At 40.8% G+C, this 21,589-nt stretch overlaps 1 protein-coding gene across 2 annotated transcripts in view; it reads right to left on the reverse strand.

Moving 5' to 3' along the window:
* Nucleotides 1-21,589, reverse strand: part of mtor (mechanistic target of rapamycin kinase) — a 367,086-nt gene that overhangs the window by 274,401 nt on the left and 71,096 nt on the right. For both annotated transcript variants that reach the window (XM_043675589.1, XM_043675588.1), the window contains exons 14-17: nucleotides 18,084-18,206; nucleotides 17,828-17,911; nucleotides 17,082-17,174; nucleotides 4,793-4,927 (exon numbers count right to left, since the gene is read on the reverse strand). In XM_043675589.1, coding sequence (XP_043531524.1) covers nucleotides 4,793-4,927; nucleotides 17,082-17,174; nucleotides 17,828-17,911; nucleotides 18,084-18,206 — 435 coding nt within the window. The remainder of the gene's footprint in view (nucleotides 1-4,792; nucleotides 4,928-17,081; nucleotides 17,175-17,827; nucleotides 17,912-18,083; nucleotides 18,207-21,589) is intronic.

A 21,589-nucleotide genomic window follows, 5' to 3' on the forward strand; every position in this document is an offset into this window, starting at 1 on the left:
CATGCTTTCCGACTATGTGTCTATAACAGTTATGCTTGCTTTTCATTTTCTTATTAACAGATCTGCACTTAAACATGTCAAATCTCATTCAAATTAATTTGTCTTATGCATGTGTTCCTATTAAAATGATATTTTGTTCTTTGCAAAATATGAAATGTTAAGTAGTAACAGATTTTCCAAATTTGAAAACTCTAATTTCCCTTACTCCATCGCTCAACTGATGGACTGACCAAGATCCTATAAAGTGGCTAAGAACAGTGGGAAATCAGAAGATTGGGAAGGATACAAAAGCAAACAGAGGATAACAAAGAGTGTAATAAGAAAGGAGAGGATCAAATATGAAGGTAGGCGAGCCAGTAATATTAGAAATAATAGTAAAAGTTTCTTTCAGTACATAAGAAACAAACGACAGGCAAAAGTAGACATTGGGCCACTTCAAACTGATGCAGGAAGCCTAGTGATGGGAGATAAGGAAATAGCAGGAGAACTTAACAAGTACTTTGCGTCAGTTTTCACAGTGGAAGACATGAGTAATATCCCAAAAATTAAAGGGTGTCACGGGGCTGAGTTGAGTATGGTTGCCATTACGAAAGAGATAGTGCTAGAAAAGTTAAAAAGTCTTAAAAGTGATAAATCTCCTGGCCCCGATGGGATACAACCTAGAGTTCTGAGAGAGGTGGCTGAGGAAATAGCAGAGGCATTGGTTGAAATCTTTCAAGAGTCACTGGAGTCAGGAAAGGTCCCGGATGATTGGAAGATGGCTGTTGTAACCCCCTTGTTCAAGAAAGGATCAAGGCAAAAGATGGAAAATTATAGGCCAATCAGCTTAACCTCGGTTGTTGGTAAAATTCTAGAACCCACCATTAAGGATGAGGTTTCTAAATTCTTGGAAGAGCAGAGTCTGATTAGAACAAGTCAACATGAATTTAGTAAAGGGAGGTCATGCCTGACAAACCTGTTGGAATTTTTTGAAGAGGTAACAAGTAGGTTAGACCAGGGAAACCCAGTGGATGTGGTCTATCTAAACTTTCAAAAGGCCTTTGATAAGGTGCCACACGGGAGGCTGCTGAGCAAGGTGAGGGCCCATGGTGTTCGAGGTGAGCTGCTGGGATGGATTGAGGATTGGCTGTCTAACAGAAGGCAGAGAGGTGGGATAAAAGGTCCTTTATCAGAATGGCAGCCGGTGACGAGCGGTGTCCCGCAGGGTTCGGTGCTGGGGCCACAGCTGTTCGCATTATATATTAACGATTTGGATGAGGGAACCGGGGGCATTCTAGCGAAGTTTGCCGATGATACGAAGTTAGGTGGACAGGCAGGTAATACTGAGGAAGTGGGGAGGCTGCAGAAGGATCTTGACAGGTTGGGAGAGTGGTCCAGGAAATGGATGATGGAATTTAACGTGAGCAAGTGCGAGGTCTTGCACTTTGGCAAAAAGAATAAAAGCATAGACTACTCTCTAAATGGTGAGAAAATTAATAAAGCCAAAGCACAAAGGAATCTGGGAGTGCTAGTCGAGGATTCTCTAAAGGTAAACATGCAGGTTGAGTCCATGATTAAGAAAGCGAATGCAATGTTGTCTCTTATCTCAAGAGGGTTGGAATACAAAAGCAGAGATGTACTACTAAGACTTTATAAAGCTCTGGTTAGGCCCCATTTGGAGTACTGTGTCCAGTTTTGGTCCCCACACCTCAGGAAGGACATACTGGCACTGGAACGTGTCCAGCGGAGGTTCACACGGATGATCCCTGGAATGACAGGTCTAACATATGAGGAACGGCTGAGGATACTGGGATTGTATTCGTTGGAGTTTAGAAGATTAAGGGGAGACTTAATAGAGGCGTACAAAATAATACATGGCTTGGAAAAGGTGGATGCTCGGAAATTGTTTCCGTTAGACGAGGAGACTAGGACCCGTGGACACAGCCTTAGAATTAGAGGGGGTCATTTCAGAACAGAAATGCGGAGACATTTCTTCAGCCAGAGAGTGGTGGGCCTGTGGAATTCATTGCCACGGAGTGCAGTGGAAGCCGGGACGCTAAATGTCTTCAAGGCCGAGATTGATAGATTCTTGTTGTCTAGAGGAATTAAGGGCTACGGGGAGAACGCTGGTAAGTGGAGTTGAAATGCGCATCAGCCATGATTGAATGGCGGAGTGGACTCGATGGGCCGAATGGCCTTACTTCCACTCCTATGTCTTATGGTCTTAAGATGAGAGTATAACCCGATGGGATTCTACAGTCTTCCAGCACCTGCTAGAAGAAGGATATTGTTAAATAGGAAAGAGTTGAGAAAAGATTTACCAGGATGTTGCTGGGAATGGAGAATGAAAATTCTAGAAATAGGCTGGGACATTTTTTTCACTGGGGTATCAGAGGTTGAGGGACGACCTTATAGTGGTTTATAAGACCATGAGGTGCATAGATAAAGTGTTTGGAAGGGTCTTTTCCAGAGTTACAAATTAGGGGACATATTTTTAAGGGGAAAGGAAGTAGTTTTAAAAAGGACATGAGAGACAATTTTATTTTTATACAGAGATTGGTTAGTGTGTGGAATAAACTGCCAGGGGAAGTGGTGGATACAGGTACAGTTAGAACATTTAAAATACATTTGGATAAGTATTTTAAAAGAAAGGTTGGGAGGGATATGGGCCAAATGCAGTCAAATGAGACTAGCTTGGTTTGGGAAACTTGGCTGGATGGACTAATTGTACCAAAGGAACTCTGTGTCCATGCTGTGTGACTCTATGACCATGACCTGTTTAAGCGATCACTCTTCCCATTCAAATCTGAACTGGAATCTCTGGTAGACCTCACAAGGAAGCTCAAACTTGTCCTCCTTTAGAAAGCATGTATCTGCAATTTTCAACGCATGCTTGGATAATGAATGAGCTGGAGGAATTCAGGCTGATTTCTATCCTCGCTACTTTCAGAGATTTGAGCAAACCTACTGTTGCTATGCCTGACATCAGCTAGCTCAGAACAAACCAAGAATTAAATTTTAAATTCTATCAGTTCCGATAGCTCAAACCACATTAGTCAGGTATTCATGCTGAGCTATCAATGGAACCTATGCTTTTAAAGTGGGAAAACTGTGAAGCAATTTCTCAGACACAAACAACATAATGAATGAGTATTATGCAGCTGACAATTATGTTAACTTTGTACTTTAAATCCAAAACAGCAACAAGATGTTCATTTTTCAAATGTGGATCTGTAATTTATAGATGAAACACCTAAGGCAATTTTCTTGGCTTGCCCTGCAGGGCCGATGACCCATAGTTTACACGTTCATAAATTGTTCAAGTTGTCAGGAATCTTCATTTGTTTAATATGTTGTGTTTACCCACTTTACAAGAGATCCTTTAAATACATACAAAGGATGCTGTCTGTGTAGCTCCAGAACTTTAATGCAATTATGTAGATGCAAAACTTCAATGGGTTTGCTGGTAACCAGCTACTCGATTGATTCTTGTTCAGGTCGCTGAAGTAGCAGTTGTCAAAGTTATATAATCAGAGCAACCAGACTGAGTTTTTGCTGACCATATGTTCAGGAGCAAATCTGTTAACAGCAATTTACTTTTTTTCATACAACCTTTACAAATTAATATAGATTCATTCATCTATGCCTTCTGTAGATTAAACTATACAGTCAACTACTCACAACATCATTATGCAACACAGGCGGATAGTTACAAGTTTACACCTGGAGATTTTCTACATACCACAGTCATTTAGTGGTAGTGGTAGTAATCATCTGGGTTTGGTGGAGGTCATATGATGGGAAAACAAGAAGTCAATTAAGTCATTTCTGTGTTGCTTTCATGTACTTGCTAGATGTTGACTTAAGATTGGGACCAAGGACCAGGTAACATGTTTATTGATCACATTCAAAGTCTGGAGATGATAGGAACATAGGAACAGAAATAGAGCATTTAACCCACTATTCACTACCCACTGCTTCACTATTCAATTGGATCATGGCTGATCATCCACCTCAGAGTCATTTTCCCCTCATTAACTCCACATTCCTTGCAGCACTCGTGCTAATTTTTTTCTTTTGTGTAGACATCTAAGGTCCGTGCACAGCAGCAACTTCTGGAACTGGACATTAGTTCAGTAAGCAGCATAGTACATCAATCACCATGAACAGACACTTGGGGCAAGTGTGTGCACAAGCTGCTTAACTTAGAGGGAACATAAATTTCTGGAAGCTAATTACATGAAGAAACTAATCAGTTACAGTCTTGTACATATTCAAATTGTTGAGGTCTCACAGTTCTCTGAGGAAGAAAATTCCAAAAATTATGTCTAGTGTGAAAAAATCCTTCCTCTTTTGAGTTTTAAATGACCTACCCTTTAATCTGAAACCATGGCCCATAAATCTAGAATCACCAACCAAGGAAACCATCCTATCTATTTCCACACGTCAAGCCCTGTGAGAATCCTGTAAGTTTCAGAACGGTTGCCCCCACATTCTACAAGACTCCAGACAACACAGGTCCAATTTCTTGAATTAGATTCATGGCATGTACTGTCTTCAGGAGGCGGAGGAATAAAATACCAAATAATGGGAGAACCTTCATTATGGAAAATCTAGATCATAATGTGGCATCCCTATCTCTGACAGGCACTCCGTCTGAGCATAGGGTCATGCAGCAATTGCAAAGGCAATCATTTGGGATCTCTACTTTATCAAAAAGATTGCTACATTCTTTCAAAGAAAAGGATCAGATGATTATACCTAAATCAATTACATAATGGCAGCCTATACTTTTATATGCTCTGTGCCTTACCTCTCTCCGAATGCCTTGGTTTTGTTCAGTCTTAAGAAAGTTCAGTAGAACTTCAAGGAGAGATGGATATTTCCTGTATGGTTCTACCACATACCCTGTGCAGGCAACCTGTTGTCCTAAGGTCCACAGCGCCACCTGTCCAATTCACACAGGAACAACAGCAGTTAACCTTATTTCTTGGACTGCTTTCAATAGTAGTATTATTTATTTCAGCAGTACACTTAATTTTAAAAAAGAGGGACAAGAGGTACATAGAGGAGAAGGGAGCAATGGTAAGAGAGAGGTGGAGGGGGAGGAAAATGTGGAGAAAGGAGAGAAGAAAATGCAGGACGAAAGGGAAAATAGGGAGAGAAAAGGGGAAGCAATGGAGTGTGAGGGAAAGAAGGGGAACTTGGGGAAATAGAGGAGGACGACATAGGGAGAGAGAAGGGAACAGAATAGAGAGTGACAAGAAAGCAGCAAAATAAGAAAAATTGTTTCAACAAAATAAATCATGAACATAACCATTAATTTCCTTTGCATCAAGACAACTGGAAAGTAGTGTAGTTTTAACATATTGGTTTAGTAAGCCAAAGCTCAGACTACTGATCTAGAGGCAAGAGTTCAAATTCCACCATAGGAGCTGAGGACATTTAAATTTAATTCATAAAATAGTAGTAAAATGTCCAGGTTAGGTGATTTGGCCATGCTAAATTGCCTGTAGTGTTAGGTGAAGGGGTAAATGTAAAGGAATGGGTCTGGGTGGGCTGCTCTTCGGAGGATCGGTGTGGACTTGTTGGGCTGAAGGGCCTGTTTCCACACTAAGTTATCTATATCTATACCTATATCAGTAATAATCTCATCTGTTTCCTTACCCAATCTAGCCTACATATGTCTCCAAATATACACATGGATGACTCTCAACTGCCTTTTGGTATGCTTAGTCCAGAACTAGAGGGCATAGGTTTAGGGCGAGAGGGGAAAGATATAAAAGACACCTAAGGGGCAACTTTTTCAAGCAGAGGCTGGTATGTGTACGGAATGAGCTGCCAGAGGATATGGTGGAGGCTGGTACAATTGCAACATTTAAGAGGCATTTGGATGGGTATATGAATAGGAAGGGTTTGGAGGGATATGGGCCGGGTGCTGGCAGGTGGGACTAGATTGGGTTGTGATATCTGGTCGGCATGGACAGGTTGGACCGAAGGGTCCGTTTCCATGCTGTACATCTCTATGACTCTATAAGTGACAATTGTTGGCCTTGTCAGAGGTTCTCACATCCCATGAAAGAATTGAAATGGAAAACAAAACACTGTAGAAAAGCTGAAGACAAACAAAAACAGACACACCACCTAACATTAGCCTATGTACTGGAAATAACAAAGCAACCACTACCCAGTCAGCCACTTAAAATTCCACTCATAAACCAACATTTGAGGGCTACCATCAAAATTGGGATAACTGTCTTACAGACCAAAGTTCATTCATACTCGCCAAACTATACCTTAAATAAGATTTACCCAGTTCGCCATCATCAACTGTGGTGTTCACTTAATGATAACAGAACTGGGATTTAATTTTTTTTAAATTTATCCTTGGAACATGCAATCAACCCTGGCCTCGCCAATCTTTACAAACAAAAACAGAAATTACTGGAAAAGCTCAGCAGGTCTGGCAGCATTTGTGAAGCGAAATCAGAGTTAATGTTTCGGGTCCAGTGACCCTTCCTCAGAAGCCAACCTTCAATTGTTGCAGTTGTTGTGGGTATGTTCATTGAGCTGGGAATTTGGATTGCAGATGTTTCATCCCCATTCTATCGTCCATAAGTAGGGAGTAAGGGGGTGTTTAGCCGCCTTCTTGATGCACTGAAATCGATGCACGGTAGGTATACTTCACAGTGCTGTTACAAGGGAGTTCCAGAATTTGGTTTGATCTGTAACTACCTATATATACTCATCTTTGACTCAAATTCATTCATATTTTTATGTATCAGCCTTGGATCAGTTGGCAGCACACTTAACCCCTAGTTAAACAGTTCTGATTTCAAGTCCTGCCCTACAACATTTAAGTTGACATTACAGTGCAGCACTAAGGGAGCATTAAACTGTTGGTGCATCATCTTTCAAAAACATTAAACTGAGGTTCCACCTGCCCCATAAAGTAATACAAAATATTCCATGACACCATATCACAGAAACTGAAACACTCTGGCCAATATTTCTCTGTTAATCAGTAACTCAGACATAAATTATCCGGTAACTGGTACATTTTTCAAAAGAAGATTCATTCATGGATATGGGAACCTCTGGCAAGGCCAACAACATTGCCCATTACTAATTTCTCAGAGGACAGCAAAGAGTCAGCCATTTGGCTAAGAGTGAGGATTCAAATGTATGCCAGATCAGCTAAGGGTGGCAGATTTTGTTCCCTAAAAGGTATGAGTGATCCAGATGGTTTATAATGACAATTGACAGTGATTTTATGGTCATCCTTTAACCATCTTTTTATCCCAGACTTTTTATTGAATTCAAAGTTCACTATCTTCGAGGTAGGATTTAAATTCCTGTTCCCAGAACATTAGTGTGGTGCTGGAAAAGCACAGCAGGTCAGGCAGCTTCCGAGGAGCGGGAGAATCGACGTTTCATGCATAAGCCCTTCATCAGGAATGAGGCTCTCCTGATGATGGGCTTAAGCCTGAAATGTCAATGCTTTTCCAGCACCACACTCTCGACTCTGATCTCCAGCATCTGCAGTCCTCACTTTCTCCTTCCCAGAACATTAGCCTGGGCTTCTGAATTAATGGTAAACTCATCCTGAGTTCCAAGTGTACTAAATTTACTAATTAGTCTACCATGCAGATCCTTGTCAAAGGCTTTACTAAAGTCCATATAAACAATGTCTATTGCTTTGCCCTCATTAATTCTGGTTACTTCCTCAAAAAACATGGTTTTCATTTGTAAGATTGCCCACTATGCAAAAAAACGCAGATCAATCGAACCTGAACAAGTACTACCCCTTAGTCTACTTTTGATGATCAGTAACCTGATGAAAAGTGTCATCAGCAATAGTGCTATAAAGCAGCCATAAGACCATAAGAAATAGGAAATCAAAAAGTGAAATCAGGTCAGGCAGCATCCGAGGAGCAAAACAATCGACTATTTTGGGCATAATCCCTTCATCAGGAATATGGGGAGAGGGGGGCGGAAAAGGGAGCGGAGAGATAAATAGGAGGGTGAGGGTGGGTGGAAAGGTAGCTAGGAAGGCGATAGTAGATGCAGGTGGGGGGGGGGAATGATAGTGATAGGTTGGATGGGAGGGTGGAGCAGATAGGTGGGAAGGAAGATGGACAGGTAGGACAGTTCAGGAGTTGAGTCCCTCCAACTTAGCACCGCCCTTTTCAACTGTCCCACCTGACCATCTTCCTTCCCAAATATCCACTCCACCCTCCTCTCTGACCCATCACTATCACATTCCACCTGCATCTACCTATCGCCTTCCCGGCTACCTTGCCCCCACCCCTCCTATTTATCTCGCAGCCCACTTTACCCCATCCTACATTACCGATGAAGGGTTTTTGCCTGAAATGGTGACTCTCTTGTTCCTCAGATACTGCCTTACCTGCTGTGCTTTTCCAGCACCACACTTTTCAACTCTGATCTCCAGCATCTGCAGTCCTCACTTTCTCCTAGTTATAACAAATAGAAACACCAATGCCAGGCAAAGACCAAGTCCAACAAGAGACAATCTAACCATTGTCCCTTGACATTCAATGGCATTACCATCATGGAATCCCTGACTATCAATATCTTGTGGGTTACCATTGACCAGAAACTGAACTGGACTAATCATATAAATACAGTGGCTACAAGAGCAGCTCAGAGGCTGGGAATATTGCAGCAAGTAATTCATCTTTTGACTCCCTAAAGCCTGTCCACCATCTACAAGGCACATGTAAGGAGTGTGATGGAAGACTCCTCACTTGCCTGGACAGGTGCAACTCCAAAAACACTCAAGCAGCTCAACAAAGCAGGCAGCTTGACTGGCACCACATCCACAAACATTCATTCCCTCCACCACTGATGCTTAGTAGCAGCAGCGTGTACCACCACTGATGCTCAGTAGCAGCAGCATGTACCATCTACAAGATGCACTGTAGGTATTCACGAAAGATCCTTAGACAGACCTTCCAACTCACCACTGCTTCCATCTAGAAGGGCAGGAGCAGCAGATGCATGGGAACACCATCACCTGCAAGGTCCCCTCCAAACACTTACTGTCCTGATTTGGTAATCTATCACCATTCCTACAGTGTCGTGGTGTCAAAATTCTGGAAATATCTTCCTAATGACATTGTGTGTCTACCTACAACATAGGGTACAGTGATTCAAGGAGACAACTCATCAACTTCTGAAGGGCAACCAGGGACATGCAACACATGCCCCCAGTCAGGGATACCCAATCCCTGAATGAATTAAAAGCTATTGAACAGCTGGAAAACTCTAGTAAGCAGCCCATTAGATAACCAAATAAAAACCAAAAGGACTGCGGATGCTATAAAACTACAACAGAAATTGCTGGAAAATCTCAGCAGATCTGGCAACACGCGTGGAGGGAAACCAGACCAATGCACCAGGTCAAGTAGCCATGCCACAGGTCAAGTGCATACCCCCTCTCCCCACCAACCACATCCTAAACTCAGTTCTGAGGAAGGGTCACTCAACCTGAAACACCAACTCCAAGCTCTCCCCACAGATGCTGCCACTGAGGCGGCACCGTGGCTCAGTGGTTAGCACTGCTGCCTCACAGTGCCAGGGACCTGGGTTCGATTCCAGCCTCGGATGACTGTGTATGGAGTTTGCACCATTCTCCCCGTGTCTATGTGGGTTTCCTCCAGGTGCTCCGGTTTCCTCCCGCAGTCCAAAGATGTGCAGGTCCGGTGAATTGGTCATGCTAAATTGCCTGTAGAGTTAGGTGCATTAGTTGGGGGGGAACGGGTCTGGTTGGGTTACTCTTCAGAGAGTCAGTGTCAACTAGTTGGGCCAAAGGGCCTGTTTCCATACTGTAGGGAATCTAATCTAATCTATTCTAGATAACCATCCCATAGTGGTAGGTCTTTCAATGTCGATCAATCTGTGGGACAATTTAAGTCAGATGCTAACAGCCAAATTGACAGTAATGACCACAAAAGGGACTCAACAGGATTCTTTGCCCCAACTAACACTGTCAATGTTGTCATTTTTCAAAGGTAGGAAAATCATAATCAGTTGAACTAACTGATGCTTCTGCAGGCATCCTCTTCTACAAATCTCCCATAAATTACACTCTATCACACATGATCGACTGATTGTACTGCCTTGAATGTTAACAAGAATCCTTAGTACAGTGCAATCTTTAATGTGCTACAACTAAAAGAATCTTCAACAATTTTTTTTCATTGCAGCAGAACGTGATGAAAGTGGTTGGTCTTTGTCAAATATATGGTGAAAATAAGTTAGCACACTGAGCTTGAAGGTTTGTTTTCAGATGTTGTCACCATACAAGGTAACATCAGTGGTGAGAGTCTCTGGTGAAGCGCTGGTGGCATGTCCCGCCCCTCTGTTTATAGGTCTTGGTTTCTTAAGGTGGGTGATGTCATTTCCAGTTTTTTTTTCCCAAGGGAAGGTAGATAGGATCTAAGTCAATGTGTTTATTGGCATTACCCACCTTAAGAAACCAAGACCCATAAACAGAGAAGTGGGACATACTACCAGTGCTTCACCAGAGACTCTCACCGATGAGGTTACCTCGTATGGTTACGAAACGTCTGTAAACAAACCTTCAAGCTCAGTGTGCTAACTTATAGACTTATCACCAATCTGAGCTACAAATCTTCAAAAAAGGTGAGAATAAGTTGTCTCTTTCCCTGTTTAATGGGAGAATGGAGCAGGAGCCCCTAAGCAGAGATCACCAAAAGTTAGGAACCAGGTGATGTGCATTTCAGGTACAGATGAAAGGTGAAGCTTGCAAGAACAAGTGTTTTCTGTGAATCACACTTCCATCTTTACCTTAGGATTAGTGTGCCCAGCATACTTGCCGTACAAAGTGAATTAACTTTATCTGTACAGCAACTACAATTTGAAAGATGCAAGATTATTGATGTGAAATTTTTACTTTTAGAACTCCGTACTGATCTGAAATGGTTCAGTCAAACAGAGAAATATAGTTCACGGAACTTATTCCTTTCCTGGTATACTTAGTAAGTTTGCAGATGACACCAAAATTGGAAGTGTAGTGGACAGCGAAGAAGGTTACCTCAGATTACAATGGGATCTTGATCAGATGGGCCACTGGGCTGAGAAGTGGCAGATGGAGTTTAATTTAGATAAATGCGAGGTGCTGCACTTTGGGAAAGCAAATCTTGGTAGGATTTATACACTTAATGGTAAGGTCCTAGGGAGTGTCACTGAACAAAGACCTTGGAGTGTAAGTTCATAGCTCCTTGAAAGGAATCGCAGGTAGGTAGGATAGCGAAGGAGGAGTTTGGTATGCTTTCCTTTATTGGTCAGAGTATTGAGCACAAGAGTTGGGAGGAATGTTGCGGCTGTACAGGACATTGGTTAGGCCACTGCTGGAATATTGCGTGCAATTCTGGTCTCCTCCCTATCGGAAAGATGTGAAACTTGAGAGCGTTCAGAAAAGATTTACAAGGATGTTGCCAGGGTTGGAGGATTTGAGCTATGGGGAGAGGTTGAATAGGCTGGGGCTGTTTTCCCTGGAGCTTCGGAGGCTGAGAGGTGACTTTATTGAGGTTTATAAAATCATGAGGGGCATGGATAGGATAAATAGACAAAGTCTTTTCCCTGGGAGAGTTCAGAACTTGAGGGCATAGGTTTAGGGTGAGAAGGAAAAGATATAAAAGGGACCTGGGGGCAACCTTTTCACGCAGAGGCTGGTACGTGTACGAATGAACTGCCAGAGTAAGTGAAGGAAGCTAGTACAATTCTAACATTTAAAAGGCATTTGGATGGGTATATGATTAGAAAGGATTCGGAGGGATACTGGCAGGTGGGACTAGATTGGGTTGGGATATCTGGTCAGCATGGATGAGTTGGACCGAAGGGTCTGTTTCCGTGCTGTAAATCTCCATGACTCTAAGTCATGAGCATAGAAATCACAACATAAATGATGGTATAAATGGAATTTAATCATGAGGCAGTATGTTATTGTGGAATTCAATTGCATGAACATCTTAATACCTTACAATGCAGTTCTTACAATACTGTAAGTCTGAAGAGAAATATAATGCATCCAAGTGACTGACTTTTCTTGCCAGTGCAAAAGCACCATCATCTTTCCAGTTCAGTAAGCTGAGACCAGGTTGCTTTTGGCATCTTTATACTTTAGGTTTTTATTCGAGATAATTTCCTAATATTCAGGAAATTATCAGAACTCCACTAGTCAAGCCTGCTCTGGGTTTGTGTTTTAACTTACCTTTCAGTGGATTACAAACAGCCTGAGTGCTAAGCTGCCAAACAGACTTATTTCACAGGCAATAATGAAGTAAACTGAAGCAATAAAACACTGTAGGCAATTACAGTCAGAGCTAAAAAGATAGGAAAAAAAATAACAGCAGTTATATATTAAACTACAATGATAACAAGGTTCAACATTCACATTGCACAAGCTTCAGCTGTCATGGTTATAACCAAGTAAGAGCGAGTGGAATAACTGCATTATGACAGAGAACATAAAACTGCGAGTCTTTCTTTAAAGATATCAGGCTGAATTACACAGAGTCGTGGAGTCCTACAGCACCGAGACAGGCCCTTTAGCCCAAATTGGTCCATGCCGACCAAAATGTCCATCCACACTCACCCAGTTTCCCTGCACTTAGCCTATATTCTTCTAAGTTGAGAAGTGTGGCACCGGCAAAGCAATATCCTTCCAAACCTTCCCTATCCAGGTATTTGTCTAAATGCCTTTTGAATTTTGTTAATGTACCTCAACCACTTACCTCAACCATTTCCGCTGGCAGCTTATTGCATAGGAGAAAGTGAGGTCTTCAGATGCTGGAGATCAGTGCTGGAAATGTGTTGCTGGAAAAGCGCAGCAGGTCAGGCAGCATCCAGGGAACAGGAGAATCGACGTTTCGGGCATAAGCCCTTCTTCAGGAAGAAGGGCTTATGCCCGAAACGTCGATTCTCCTGTTCCCTGGATGCTGCCTGACCTGCTGCGCTTTTCCAGCAACACATTTCCAGCTTATTGCATATACATACTACCCCTGTGTAAAAATGTTGCTCCTCAGGTTCCCTTTTATTCTTTCCCTTCCAACCTTAAACCGATGCCTTCTAGCCCTCGATTCCCCAATCCTGGGGGGAAAAAAAAACTGAGTGCATTCATACATTTCTATAAGATTCCCCTCTCAGTCTCTTATGCTCTAAAGAAAAAAGTTCTAGCTTGTCCAACCTCTCCCCTTAACTCAGACCATTGAGCCCTGGCAATATCCTTGTAAGTTTCTTCTGCACTCTTTCCAGTTTAATAACATCTTTCCTGTAGCAAGGTGACCAAAGTTGAACATAATATTCCAAGGGCAGCCTCACCAACGTCCTGTACAACTGCAGCATAACTTCCCAACTTCTATACTCAATGCCCTGACTGAAGGTCAATGTACCAAAAGCTTTCTTCACTGCTCTGTCTACCCATGACTCCATTTTCAGAGAACCGTGCACCTGAACTCCATTTCCCTCTGTTCCACTACACTCCTTAAGGCACTACCATTCACCATGAAACTCCTACCTTGATTTGACTTTCCAAAATGCAACATTTTACACTTACCTATATTAAACTCCATTTGCTACTTCTTGACCCACTTCCCCAGTTGATCAAGTTCCCGCTGCAATTTCTGATAAGCTTCCTCACTGTCCACCATACTGCCTATTTTAGAGTCATCTGCAACTTACTAATCATGCTTTGGACATTCTCATCCAAATCATTGATTATGGACAACAAACAGCAATGGACCCAGCACTGTCCTGAGGCACTCCATTGGTCACAGGCCTCCAGTCTGACACGCATCCTTCCACTATTACCTACTTCCTATCATCAAGTCAACTGTGGATCCAATTTGCCAGCTCCCCCTGGAATTTAGGTAATCTAACTTTCCAGAGCAGCCTACCAAGTGGAACCTTATCAAAGACCTTACTGAAATCCATATAGACTATGTCTACTGCTCTGTTCTCATCAACCTTTCTGGTCACCTCATTAAAGGACTCTTAACAAATTTGAGGGGCATGATCTCCCAGGCACAAAGCCATGCTGACGATTCCTAATCGAACCCTGTCTTTCCAATATCTTATATGATTAGATTCCCTCCAGTATGGAAACATGCCCCTTGGCCCAACAAGTTCATACCGCCTCTCCGAAGAGTAACTCACCCAGACCCATTCCCCTAACCTATATTTACTCCTGACTAATGCACCTAACACAATGGGCAATTTAGCATGGCCAAGTCACCTGACCCATACATCTTTTGGATTATGGGAGGAAACCAGAGCACCCGGAGGAAACCTACACAGACAGGGGTAGAATGTCTGTGTGCCGTTTGCGCAGTCACCCGAGGTGGGATTTAAACCCAGGTTCCTGGCACTGAGAGGCAGTGCGGTGGCTCAGTGGTTAGCACTGCTGCCTCCCAGCACCTGGGATCCAGGTTAGGTGAATTGGCTATGCTAAATTGCCCATAGTGTTAGGTGCATTAGTCAGAGGGAAATGGGTCTGGATGTGGTACTCTTCAGAGGGTCGGTGTGGACTTGTTGGGCCAAAGGGCCCGTTTCCACACTGTAGGGAATCTAACATAAAAATATGCAAGGTTTGTAGCTCAGGTTGAGGTTCAGGGTGTAGGTTTGCTCGCTGAACTGTAGGTTTGATGGATATTAAACCTACAGCTCAGCGAGCAAACCTACACCCTAAACATAAAAATATATGTTACATTTAAAATTTATGCTAGCTTCTCAAATAGCTGAAATTTTAATTGTTCAGTCTTTTCTTACTTATAAACTCTCTCAATTTCCCAACAGCAATTTTAGATACTCACTAAAATTTCAAAGAATTGCTTATCACTATGTAAGGAGGGAGACAGGACTGGAAGATTCTGCATGCAATTATTAAAGTTCATCTTAAACAATTAAGTTAAAAGCACTACAAACATTTCCAACTTCCAAAAACTAATTTTAAACTGACTGTCAAATGTGCCTCTTCAAGCTCATCCAATTTCCAATGTTTCAAGTCTCTGCCATAAATGAATCTCGCATTAAATCATGTGTTTACCATTGCAATCTACACAAGACTAGCAATCAAGAAGATTACCAAATCTGCTGAGAGAATAAACATCTGGAACCATCATTGGTGGGATAGACATTGTGCAGTAAATCGCTTGCATTTACCATACATTTCAAGTTCAGCAGTCTCTGCCTATCACTGTGGAAAGCACCCGTGGAAACCAGGTGTTTTCTCTGTAGGGATGATTTCCAATCTCGCCTAACCCAAGCCACATATCTGCTGAAAAAAATTTTCACATTACGTTGAGTGTGTTCTGAAATAATTTCTGTTCATCTAACCATGTTTCTTGATGGAGATGAAGATTTAACAGACAAAGAAGAAAAGTAAAAAAGAGTGTCTGGAATTTGTAACTTTAAAATAGCACCATTATCACTATTACAGTGTATGCCCCCAATACATGAATAGTAGCCTACAGCATTCTGTGCATGCAAGGTTTGACGTGGAAGTGCAAACAATTGCTGTGAAGGTGATCACATTAGGAATTCTAATTTTTCAGGTACATATTTCATGCATATCAGTCTGCATTCATTTACTGAGAGTTTCCAAATTTAGAGTGGTTAACAAAGCTTGAAACGTCTACCTTTCCTCTTTATCTAGTGCAGTGCACAAAGCATTGAAAACTGACATTTAATTGGTAAATGTCCTTTGTTAGATGGCTGCAGATATCTATTTGAACACTATTCATCACAAAACATAAAATTAAGTAATAAAATGGTTTCAATTTAAAGTACAAGCAAGAAAAATCGCTGTATTAGCTTGCTGCTTTAAAATATCATCTAAATAAATGTGCCAGACACAAGGTTCAGAGTGTTTCAGTAATACACTGGTACTATAAGGAATGGCAAAGTTTGACATTCATTCTATATTGTACAATGTATTTTATAATAAATTCAATGTTTAAGAAAATCCTCAGTGAGTCTCTGCATGTCATAAAAACAGCCACAGAAATATAAAGATATGATGTTGTGACTTAATGCACAACCACTCATGGGGCTCCACCTAGCAGTGACATTGGCTATGAATGCAGCCTTGCTTTTGTTTTCAGTGGCATGGTACAACTAAATGACATTTTTCCACTACACAAATAAGCTAGACAAGTTAGTCATTACTCACGTCCAACAATGTATACAAAAAAAAAGAAATTCACAAAGGATTGTTAATGACTGGAAAAGTAACTTGTTTTCAGCCCTGACAGATAAAAGAGGACTTGAGCCAATTTTCCTATCACGCCTCTGTGCAAGAGCAATGCACTAAGAATTCCTGTTATGACACGCATGAGGCACCCTAAGGGCAGGCCAGTCTCCAGGGCAGGAATGTGAAGCACAGCTGCTCGCGTCCCATTGCTGATCAATCTCTCATGTTGTCAGAAACCCACAGCAAACAGGAGCAGAAATTGGAAATTAAGTTCCAGATCATCAACTGGGTTAATCTTCAAAACAAACGGGACATATACTTCTCCAGAATATCTGAAGCTGTAGATCACAAAAGCCTCAATTACCAATGTCATGGATTATGAGGATCGAAATTAAAAACCATTTCACATTAAACTTAATTGGAAAAAAAGTGAACATACAGAATCATGTTGATTTTGTCAGGCTTCACAGCATTTACAATGGCAAAATCGAGTGCAAAGCAACAGAGAAAGTTTAACAAACTTTATCGTCTTCCCCATCTTAAAATTAGAACAAAATTCAGAACCAAATCCCAAATATTCACTTGAACTTTTGTATGAAGCGACAAAGAACACCAATAAAAGAATATTTATCCCATTAATCAAAATAATGTATATATTATCATATAATTCAGAAGCCATCAGCAGCTGCAAGCATTACTTAGCAAAACCTTCATACACAAAGACGCCTTCTGCATAAAGTTTACACTGTATTTTTTTAAATGTAGTACCTAGGCTTCTGTTTCACACCAAATCAGTACCAGAAAGCCATAACAGCACCTGCTGCATTTGTCAACCATGATTCAATTGCTAGGACAGGTTTACCTGTCTTTTTGCAAGTGAAGAAGAATCCTGGAGCATGTCCATGATGATAGGAAATAGTTCATCCATCCACTTTCGCATTTCCAGTCCACTCACCTTCAGGGACAAACATCAACCACAATTGTTTTCTTAAGAAGGCTATACACTAACAAGCAGTTTTACATCAATCAAGCTTATAACAGGCCAATCATTATTTTATATTTGAGAAATACACTTGAAGACAAGTCATAAAATTAATGAAATATCTTCAACAATACAAGGTGCCTTTTTTTAAAAAAAAATACGGTTCAAGCCATACTCAATGACATTGCAGTGCAGAGCTGAGGAAATATTCATTGTTTGAAGTGCCATCTTGAGATAGGAAATTAAACCAAGACTCCTAACTGATTGTTAAGGTGGATATAAAAGGCAACATAGCACTCTTCGAAGATGAACAGAAGAGTTCTGAGAATGTACCAGCCAACATTTCTCCAATGAAATTAATTAAACTTGTCACTTATTGCACTGTTCTTGTATAGTCTCATAGATGCAGCAATCAATATGTGCACAATGTGCAATAACAATACTTACTACAGTCCTACAGTCTAACATTTTTTTAATATAGTTTTGATGCATTTAGGGATTCCTCTGGTATAATTTAAATTCATCATAATATTATTACAGTACACATTCTGCAATTTAAGTTTCTCATCTATAAATGTAATGAATTGTATTGTACAGAAGTAATCAATCTATAATATTGACCTTACCTGGGCAAGTTCACCTATAGTAGCCAGAACACTGACAATTACACCAGGGTTTGGATCATGATCCTTCAATTTTAAGATTAAAGCCTAGGAGAAAGCATACAGTCAACAGACAGCAAAGATATTTGCTATATTCTTCAATATATAATATGTATTTTCTTGTCAATGAATGTTAACATAAAAATGTTTTAAAACTTTCATTGCGGATTTAATTTCCATTTATAGTCACTGTAGGAAAAAGACATTCCTTCTTGCTTACCTTGAGAATAGGTTCCATGTATGGGCGAATAAGGCGGGGAGCATTTGAAACCAGGTGGCCCAGCATTCGGGCACTTTGCTCTTTGTTTCGGCCTACTCCACTATGTTCTAATTCAGTTAAAATCTAAGAATTATAAAGAAATTATAAATGAAATGAACATTCATTTATTTTATTTTGACAACAAAATGATCAAATTTATGGACAATATCACACACTCAGTATCTGTTCTTATAAGGCAATCTATTACTATACAGACATCAATATAAAAAAAGTGAAGAATTCAAATAAATTCATAGCTCCAAAATCAAACAACAAAAGCTTCTCCCACAGTTCTGGTATAGTATATATATTATGCAAAATAGACAAGGGGTGACCTGCAAAGAATTTTTAATTTCTTGCATTGGGAATGTCTAAACATAATAGAGCTGCACTTACAAGGACAAAAGAATGAGAAATTCTAGATTTGACAGTAATTAAAAGCACTGAGTTAAAGGGGAAGGAATATATCTATCCCTGCCCTAAATATATTCAAAGATTCTGCTACCACCATCCATTCCAGATGAGAGTAACTCAAGACTCAATACGGAGAGATTTTGTTTTGCTTGATTTTGGTTTCAAATGGATGACCACTGATTTTTAAACAGTGACTCTTAAAACTATGATTCTTGCGCAGAGAAAACATCACTTCCACATCTCCCCTGTCAAGACAGTGTAGGATCTTACTTGTTTCATGTTGCAACTTCTGAGAGTTTGGTCTTGTTTGAATCCTAAATTGTATTTGCAATGTAGTTTAAAGCTCACTTATTGGGAAATATGGTAGAAACCAATACTTTACAAAGAAAAATCTCAATATATCAGCTATAGCATGGTGGTAATATTTCAAAAATATAAGATAGAAGCCTTTGATGTATTCTGTTATTAGCGTAAGTCATATTCCACAAAGGAAAAATGATTGTTAGAAACTAGTCAACTCAGCCTCAGGATAGGAGTATCCTGGGACCAACCATCTTTAGTTGAAAACTGTGATGCTGGAAAAGCACAGCAGGTCAGGTAGCATCCGAGAAGCAGTGCAGTCGATGTTTCAGGCATAAGCCCTTCATCAGGAATTCCTGAAGGAATTATGCCCGAAACGTCGACTCTCCTGCTTCTCAGATGCTGCCTGACCTGTTGTGCTTTTCCAGCAACACACGTTTCAACTCGGATCTCCAGCATCTGCAGTCCTCATTTTCTCTCAATCATCTTTAGTTGCTTAAAAATGACTTTCCTTCCGAATAAGATCAGAAGTTGGAATATCAGCTAAGGAATATATAATGCTCAGTCCTTTTGCAGCTAAGAATGTAAAAACCAGGACAATGTTCAGGCGTGAGCTGATAAGTAGCAAATAACAATTTGCAGCACACAAGTGTCAGACAATTAGTCTCAAAAAAGACCATCTCTCCAAACATTCAACAATACTGCTAGCAAGCTCCTCATCAACAACATTCTGTAAATGCTATTGACCAGATATTGAACTTCACCATCCATCCAAATATTGTGACTATAAGAATAAGTTAGAGGTTTGGAAATTCTGCAACATGTCAATTTCTGATTCCCCAAAGCCTGCCCATTCATCTACAAAGTAGAAGGCAGTTATCTACTTCACTATATTCCTTCCTCACCCCAGTAGCAACCATCCACAAGAAGCACTTCAGGAACTTGCTGAAGTTCTTTCAACAACATTTTCCTAATCCCAACCTCTGCCATGGTAGGAAAGTCAAGTTCACCTCTGAGTTGCATACCATCCTTTGTTAGAACTCTGTTCCTTTACATTCACTAGCTTAAAAACAAGTAACTGCCTGTTACTGTGGGTGTACTTACACTGCCTTCTCAAGGACAATTAGGGATGGGCAATGAATATTTGCCTTGTAGGCAACCCTCATATCACACAAATAAGAAAATACTTCCCAATCCTGAACAAAGATTATCATGATAAGTTAGACACAAAACTTGGAATACATAGTATTTGCAGGTTTCAGTGTAAGCACATACATCATTGAGAGGAACCACTTGCAATCTCTTCACATTCTTTCTCCTTTATGACAGCTCTGTACAGACTACAGCCACCAAAGCTATAAAAAAAAATTGAGATTTGCAAAAATATCTCTCAGCAGTTACTGTAACAGAATCTATAGCAATGCATTAAAAATCAGGATTTTGCAGATGGTAAAGACTATTAAAATTTCAAAATCCAGATTTAATATTGCAATTTCTGTAACTTCAGGACTTCTTCCAAGAAAAGGAAAAAATACAACCTTCAAAACGTCAACTTAACAAGCTAGAGTATTTGAAAAGCCTTTCTGGAAAAATTGTACAGCTAATGCATTTTACAGAATGCAAGCACAGAAACAATGTCGAACATTGTTAGGAAATGAAGATAGTTCTCAAATCAGATGATGATGATGATGATGATGGAGCTATTCCAAACAAAATTTTTCTAACTAGGTTTCAAATATCCCTCAATCCAAAATTATTGCACAGAAAATGCGTCTCTTCTCAGGATGTCAAATAAGTTAAAATGTATCACGTTCTTAGCCTAGATGATATGACTACACTGTATAAAATTCAAAAAGCTTGCCCACTTTGGGTCACTATTGTCTGCCTATTAGCATTAAACAGCAGACTGGTATCAGTGAAATTTGAGAGAAAGCATTCAACAAGTTATAGAACAAAATAGGGTCTCCAAAATTGCAACATCTGTTCAGAATTTATACTGAAAGGATCACCAGAATGAATCATCATTCAGAAGTTTATTTTACTGTCTTTTGAGACAACCTGAGAAAGACCATTTTTGTGCATAGATTCGCCTACAACATTGTCTCAGAGTGAGCCTTTATTTATTATAACTTGCACCGTCTCCAAACTGGAGACTTTAAGGGAAATGGCACGTTCCAAATTACTTCCTTTCACAGATCTCGGTTCTGTATTTTCACTTATCTCTAACTCGTACTTTCTGCTGCATCTGAAAATGTGGTCCGAAAATTTACAGAGTGCAGAGTGAAAATGGCAGCTGTGAGCATTTCACAGCAATCAATGCCAGGATTTTTGGTGGTAGTAATGGGGGCGGTGGGGGGGTGCTCAGCCTTTTCCCAACTTTTGTGGAGCTAAAGGATGTCTAACTGTATTTGGAATAATTGAAGGTCAGCTATCCGAGTGAACTGGCTAGTGAACCCTTGGTTTGAACTCCCTCAGAGAAAAATGTATTGCTGGAAAAGCGCAGCAGGTCAGGCAGCATCCAAGGAGCAGGAGAATCGACGTTTCGGGCATGAGCCCTTCTTCAGGAATGAGGAGGGTGTGCCAAGCAGGCTAAGATAAAAGGTTAGGGAGGAGGAACTTGGGGGAGGGCGTTGGGAATGCAATAGGTGGAAGGAGGTTAAGGTGAGGGCGATAAGCCAGAGAGGGGGTGGGGGCGGAGAGGTTGGGAAGAAGATTGCAGGTCAAGAAGGCGGTGCTAAGTCCGAGGGTTGGGA

Source organism: Chiloscyllium plagiosum, chromosome 34, assembly GCF_004010195.1.
Source record: "Chiloscyllium plagiosum isolate BGI_BamShark_2017 chromosome 34, ASM401019v2, whole genome shotgun sequence".
In the NCBI taxonomy this organism is placed as follows: Eukaryota; Metazoa; Chordata; class Chondrichthyes; order Orectolobiformes; family Hemiscylliidae; genus Chiloscyllium; species Chiloscyllium plagiosum.